At 56.9% G+C, this 6,748-nt stretch overlaps 2 protein-coding genes across 2 annotated transcripts in view; one reads left to right on the forward strand and one right to left on the reverse strand.

Annotated features, from left to right (window-relative positions):
- Positions 1-726: 726 nt before the first annotated feature.
- On the reverse strand, positions 727-2,095 carry ETH_00009450 (membrane-associated calcum-binding protein, related, putative; the record flags this gene model as incomplete). The annotated part of the gene is made up of 5 exons (XM_013373596.1): positions 727-1,070; positions 1,218-1,278; positions 1,372-1,463; positions 1,563-1,605; positions 1,721-2,095. The coding sequence occupies 5 exons, from the start codon at positions 2,093-2,095 to the stop codon at positions 727-729; spliced, it is 915 nt and encodes a 304-aa protein (XP_013229050.1).
- Positions 2,096-2,790: 695 nt separating this feature from the next.
- ETH_00009455 (P-type ATPase (P-ATPase) Superfamily, related) overlaps positions 2,791-6,748 on the forward strand; it is a gene marked incomplete at both ends in the record, with an annotated part of 4,687 nt that continues 729 nt past the window's right edge. Inside the window, 7 exons of the mRNA XM_013373597.1 lie at positions 2,791-3,975; positions 4,157-4,427; positions 4,574-4,687; positions 4,942-5,054; positions 5,261-5,661; positions 5,841-6,147; positions 6,314-6,464. Coding sequence (XP_013229051.1) covers positions 2,791-3,975; positions 4,157-4,427; positions 4,574-4,687; positions 4,942-5,054; positions 5,261-5,661; positions 5,841-6,147; positions 6,314-6,464 — 2,542 coding nt within the window. The remainder of the gene's footprint in view (positions 3,976-4,156; positions 4,428-4,573; positions 4,688-4,941; positions 5,055-5,260; positions 5,662-5,840; positions 6,148-6,313; positions 6,465-6,748) is intronic.

Below are 6,748 nucleotides of genomic sequence, written 5' to 3' on the forward strand. Positions count from 1 at the left end.
TGTCTCCCACCCATTCCCAGCATCACTGTGTCGCACTCTTGCCACCCGGCATTAGACCAGAAACCGCACGCAATGAAGCGTACGCCATAAACTCGGACTCACGCTAAATGCTCAGGATACATATAACAGCTTTGGATACTCCAGCGGTTCCCTTGTAGGAGCAGCTGCTGCTTCAACAAGCTGCATTGGCAACTGCTTTTAGCATATAGCCAGCAGCACCGGCAAACGGTGTAGCTCCTAACTACATTTACCACCCAAACCCCGTGAGCATCTCTGTCTGCCATTCCTGTTCTGTGGTAATAAAGACTGACAGAGGCCAAGGTCTGCAAGGTCAGGCAACTAGCCAAAGGAGGGCGGGCTTCAGAAAGGGGGATGGCTATTCATGAGCGGCCCCTGACAAGCCTGCTAGCAAACCACTAGCTGATTATTTGGCTAGCTGTCTATGTCGCCGAGGAGGAGCCCTTGCATCTGGCGCAGGCCCGTCCCCACCTGCCGCTAACACCCTTGCTAGCTAGCTACGTAGCTAGCTGGATCGCCAGCCCGCTAGCTCGCTGGGCCGTCCCGCAGCCTCCCTGACACGTGCGCAGTGCTTCGGGGACGCACACCCCGCCCACAGATCGAAAGCCCGGAGCCCCCAAAACGTATACACAGCTAATCGCCGCGCTGCAGCAGCGCCGACCCATGTCCTCTACAGCCACTTGCAGGCTCCGGGCCTGGGCGCCGGCTTTAAAGCTCATCGTGGGAGACTGCGTCCTCATCCCCGGGCCCCACACTGATGCCCTTGAAGGGGAGGTCCACCCCCTCGTACTCTTCGGGGAAGCGCAGGAGCTCGCCGTTGTCTGTGAGCATGGAAACCGAGAAAGTTTCGAACTTGTCAGTCCACTGGTCCTTGGTGATCTTCCCGTCCTCCATCTCTGCAGCCAAAGACTCCATCATCTGCTGCAGGTCGTGGGCGTGCGGGTCTTCTATGACTGCGCGCAGCTCCGCCTCGTCGATTTTGCCGTCGCCGTTTTTGTCGTAAGTCGAGAACTCGCGAGTCAGTTCTTCGCGCTCGGGGTCAGTCAGGGTACCTGTCGACAGCAACAGCCACAGCACTCCTGCTGCTGTAGCAGCAAATCCTGCGGCTGCAGCATCCTGCTGCTGCTGGCTGGCACTGCACTGCGCAACGCTAGACGCCAGTTAGAGGGTTTCGAAGCGGCCTAGGTTTTGGGACTTACCGCCTTCGTTGAGGAGGAACTCGTCAAGGGAGATGTTTCCGTCCTTGTCCTTATCTTGAGCCTAAACACGTGCCACAAAACACGCCCAGCGTTTCGAAAAACAAACAAGTGAAGACCCAGTCTAGATTCTGCATCCTAAGCCGGAGATGCTCACTGCCATGATCTCGTCCACTTCTATTTGCATCAGCGTCGCGTCCTTGCCTGGATCCATGAGAACTGTCACTTCCTCAAGGCTGAGGCTCCCGCCTGCGCGCAAACGCCACTTCCTTACCCTTAACCTTCAAACATACCCCAAGCGCAAGGCCCCAGCGATGCAGAGCCAACAGGGGCAGCCTCCACACGCACTCTTGTCCTTGTCAACGGCTGCAAATCTCTTCTGAACCTCCTCCTGCGGCGCAGCACAGAGAAGCCTGTCCCCCTTGGGCCTGAGAGTTTTCCCCGTGGGTCCTAATCCTTAACCGCAAGCCTAAACCCCAGGCCCCAAGGATGAATGCATTCAATACCTTGTGAGCCTCCTGGTTGGCCGCGTCTGCGCCGTCAGTGTAGGTGACCTCAAGTTCCTCCAGTGTAATCTTCCCATCTCCGTCTTTGTCTATCGAAATGAATTCCTGCCGAACCTGGTGTTTGTGCATGGCGTCCTTGAGGCGGGTGCTCCACTGTTGCGCTTCTTCCGTGGTGATGACGCCGTCACCGTTTGTGTCTATGAACGAAAAGATTGTCTCCATTCTGTCTTTAATTTCACTGAGGCTTAACTGCATTAGTTCGGCCAATTTTTCCCCAGAGAGCTTAGGAGGGGGCTCAGGTGAACCGACAGCTGCAGATGTAGCAAATGCCACAGCCGTGGCGGTGGCCGCCAGAGAGGCTGCAGTTACCTTCATTTTCGGACAAACACAAGAGAGAAGCAGCGCAAATAAGCCTAATTATATTGATCAGAAACAGAGCTGACAAAAACAAAGCAGAAATGAAAGATATGTGTGGCAAACGAACCCTTGGCACGCGAGACAGCGCACAGAGCGCAGAGCTTATGCGTGGACGGCTGAAGCCCCGGCTCAGACACCAAACCCTAAATGCTAGAGCCTAAACCCTAATCGCTAAGCAATAAACAACACACTCAGCCGCGGAACATGAATTTATTAAGACAATGTCTGCGGCAAGTCCACTAGAAACCGTCCTTATCCCGTCGCAGGCCACCACCCTCGTGTACTCGCCCGTCATTATCTCTTTGCGTGTTTGTTTGTCCTACCTCTCTTGGGAAGCGCCAACGGGCCATTTCCAAGCCAGAGAATATACACCCTAGCTCTCGAGCTGTGGAGTCCTCGCTGGTGTTGAGGCTGGGCGTCTGGCGATGCGTCTCGGGTCTCTGTAAGACACTGAATGCTCAACCCAAAGTCTCGCTAAACCCTAAACCCTAAACCCTAAGCACCAAGTGGCCGCGGAGCTCCGTACTAGCCCCGACTCGCCGGACGCCGCGGCTGCAGGCTTCCCCACAAGGTTGCCCTCAGCAGCGAGAGCCTCGCAGCGAGCGTGAGGGTTTGAAATCAAGGATAAAGTGTCTAGGGTTTAGGGTTTAGGGATGCATGCGCATGCGCTGCCATTGGGGCAGAGGGCGCAGCTGCTGAGGCCGCGAACCCTCTGGGAGCGATTTGACCTGTGGCCGTTTGCTGCTGCTGCGCTGCTGCTGCTGGCTCTCGCCATAGGCGAGCATGAGGCAGCGGACGCTGCGGCTGCAGCCGCAGCAGCTGGCGCTGCTGCAGCTTCAGCATCAGCGGCTTCGGCTGCAGCAGGAAGGGATGCTGCGGCAGCAGCACCGCCGGCCTACGCAGCTGTAGGTGTCACTGCAAGCTCGACTGAAGGTCTCTCAGCAGGCCCGACAGAAGCTGCAGCAACTGCAGCAGCAGCAGCAGTAACAGCAGTTCCTGCTGTAACGACCGCCGCAGACGAGAGCTCAGCAGCAACGGTGGAGGAGGCGGAGGCGCTGCCATGGCTGCTACAGACGCCCTGCTCGGTTTTGCTGCTGTTGCTGCTGCTGTCATGGGGTGGCTTGATGCTCGCCAGCAGCTGGGTGCTGCGGCTGAGGCGCTGGAAGGACTACCGGACGTGCAACTCGGCAGCAGCAGAAGCGACGGCAAGGGGAGCACCAGCAGCAGCAACTCACGTCTTCGTTGCTGCTGGAGCAGAAGACAAGGAGGACTTTCTTGTTCCCATCGAGCTGCTGCAGTGCACAGCAGCAGCAGCTGCGGCTCCTGACGTAACGAAGAAGCCCCAGAACTCCAAAGATGCCCACAGGCACCACCACCAGCAGCAACAGCAGCAGCAGAAGCAGCAGCAGCAGAAGCAGCAGCAGCAGCAGCAGCACTTTGAGCTGCTCATAACCCTCAGGGGTCAGCGCTACTTGTACGACTTGAATAAAGCAGATTTCTTCCCAGTGGAGGCCCCGCAGCATTTGCCGCTGCGCAGCTACTTGGACTGGACAGGGCTGATAGAGTTCCCTGCAGCAGCAGCAGCAGCAGCAGCAGCGGGAACAGCAGCGGCAGCAGCAGCAAGGGGGAACATGGATAAGTTCGCAAGGGACGCCAGGCTGCGGTTTGGCCGCAATTGCTGCGAAGTGCCAGTGCCTTCATTTGGCGTGCTGCTGCAGCAGCAGCTGCTGTCGCCCTTCTTCTGCTTCCAAACAGCTTGCGTTTGTCTTTGGCTGTTGGATGGCTACTGGGGCTTCCCTCTATTGACCCTCGTCTTGCTAATCATTGTCGAGGCTCAGGTAAGCTCCAGAGGCTGCTGTTGCTGGTGCTGCTGCTGGTCGCTGCAGGCTGCTATTGCTGCTGTTTGCTTCCCCAAGAGATGTAGTCAGTTTCACTGCAGATGCTGCGTTCGAATCTGTGACAGCGTGAATGCGAGGAAAGAATTTGTTGCTGCTGCTGATGTTTGCGCTGTTGTTGCAGACTGCGCTGAAGCACCGGAGGGAGCTGCTGAGAGTGCGGAAGATGCAGCAGGTGCCTCCTCGGGTGTACGTACACCGCAAGCTCTGCAGCAACAACAGCAGCACTTGCTCGTGGAAGCTCGTTGACGCAGCAGAGCTTCTGCCTGGTGACGTTTTCTGCTGGGACCTTAGCAGCAGCAGCAGCAGCAGCAGCAGCAGCGGTTCCATCCTGGCCCCAGTGGACGGTTTGCTGCTGCAGGGAACTGCTGTGATCGACGAGTCTCTGCTGACGGGTAAGATCCGAAAGCTCTAAACTTGAAGTAAAGCTGCTGCAATCTTGTCCTATCAGGGCTTGCTGTCGTTGTCGGACAAGGGTACGGCCTGCATGCGTGTGCTGCTGCTGCTGCTGCTATGGTGCCTCCTGTTGCTGCTGCTTCAGGAGAGGCCATTCCCCAAGCAAAGGCGGCTTTGTCGCTGACTGCTGCAGAAGTCGGGGCCCTTGATGAGGCCCTTGACCTCCAGGGCAAACACAAACAGTTTGCCTTCTTTGCAGGTGAGAGCCCAAAAGTCAAGTCCCAGCTCTCAAGATCCAGCAGCTTCTTGAAGTGCAGTGGCGGCTTCCGCTGCGGCTGCTGCGGATCCCAGCAGCAACCTCTGTGGGCGGCTGCAGCTCTCGCTTGCCTGGAAATGGGTCGCCGGCGATGGCTAGCTGTGGCCTAGCTGCGGCCAGCTGTGGCTGGCTGTGGCTAGCTGTGGCGGGCTGCAGCTAGCCAAGGTCAGCAAAGCTGATTGTGTGAGTCTTTGCAGGCACTTCTTTGTTGGCTGCGGACAATGACAAGGGTCCGGGTCTTCAATGCTGCAGACCTCCAAGCGCCTCCCCCGTAGCCTTAGCAGTTCGCACGGGATTTGCCACCACCGAAGTAGGGCTTAGCGTTTAGGGTTTAGGCTGCAGGGCTTGTTGGGTGCCTAGGGTTTAGGGTTTGACACGCAGGCTTCAAGTGAATGAATGCTATTGATTTTAGTCTCTGTGGGTTGGAACTATGTGATTTAAAGTCTGCAAGGCCATGGGCGTGGAGCAGGCTTTATGTTGCTGCTTTTGCTGCCGTTTCCGCTGCTGCTGCTTCAGGGACAGTTGCTGCGAACTTTAATGGAAACAACAAATGCGCCGCATTCGAGCAGCAGAGAAGGCTGGGTGTTTCTATTTGTGCTGCTGTTGCTGGCGCTGTGCTGCTGCTGCTACGTGACGTTCACGTCTCCTGTCTCCCCCTTTTCTTACTTTTACACTACGCTGCCTCCACTGCTGCAGTTCCTGCAGCCGTCATCTGAGCAGCTGCAGCAGGAGCTGCAGCAGCTGCAGCTGCAGCCACAGCAATACCGCAAACCCTCCATGTGGCGGCTGCTGTTGTCCCTCTCTCACATCATCACTTCTGTTGTTCCCCCGGAGTTCCCGATGCTCCTTTCTCTCACTCTCACTGTCGGCGTTCTACATCTTGCCAGGGCTGGCATCTGCTGCACAGACACGCTGAAGTATGCCGCTGTTGCTGCTGTAGCGCTTTGCTGGCGCTGCAGTTGGCCTGTCCTTGCTGTGCGCTCTATAGCTTTTCCTGGCCGCCGGGATGCACGAAGTTGGTGTTCTGTTGGGGCTGCCGCTGTGGGTCGCTAGTTGCTGCTGCTAGGGAAGCGTTCTGCTGTTGCTGCTGCTGCAGGCTTGCTGCGGCTGGTGGAGTGCGCGTAACTGCCTTCGACAAGACGGGCACTCTCACTTACCACAACTATGACTTGCTGGGCGTCTTCGGTGTTGGCAACAAACCCCAAGACCACGACAAAGAGCAGAAGCAGCAGCAGCAGCAGCAGCAGCAAGCAAAAAAAGGCTCGCCAGTCGCAGCGAACGCAGGCACAAGCCACAGGCCTTCGCTGCTGCCGAGACAGGCACGCCCCACCAACAGCAGCAGCAACACCCATGGCAGCAGAAATGGCTGCTGCTCTGTCTGCTGTAGTATTCTGCAGCTTAGGGTTAGGAGCATAATGCGCAATACTTTATATATTCAGTGTAACTTTATGTGTACTGTGATGAGAGAATGAGGCTTCCCTGTGTGCGAAGGATTAATCTGGTGTCTGGCCAGCTTCGTGAGACGCGCGCGCTTTTGTTGCTGCTGCTGTGCTGCTGCTGCTGCTGCAGGAGCTGCCGCTGCTGACAGCTCTTGCTGTTGGCTCCTGCCACTGTCTCAGGCCCGACAGCAAAGGAGTGCTCGTAGGGGACCCTCTGGAGCTTGCTGCCTTCAAGAGCTTCGGCTGGCAGCTCACTTCCCAGAGAACCGCCATGCTAGCAAGTTAGTGCTGCTGCCGTATTAACTGCTGCTGCTGCGGCGGCCGTTAAGTTGCTGTTGCTGCCGTTGTAGTTGTTGTTGCAGTTCTTGCTGTTGTGGCTGCATGCGTTGCTGGCATTTCTGGCTTAGCGTTCAGTGCTTGATGTTGCAGCGAGGAACTTGTTTAGCTCATATGGTGCCTTGCTGTTATTGTTGCTGCTGCTGCTGCTGCAGATGAGCGAGGAGAGGCTTCTGCTCGGGTGTCTCTTCTGCTGTGCTTCCCCTTCACTTCTACTCTCCAGCGGACT

The sequence above is a fragment of the Eimeria tenella genome, genomic scaffold, assembly GCF_000499545.2.
Source record: "Eimeria tenella Houghton genomic scaffold, Eth_scaff16, whole genome shotgun sequence".
Taxonomy (NCBI): domain Eukaryota; phylum Apicomplexa; class Conoidasida; order Eucoccidiorida; family Eimeriidae; genus Eimeria; species Eimeria tenella.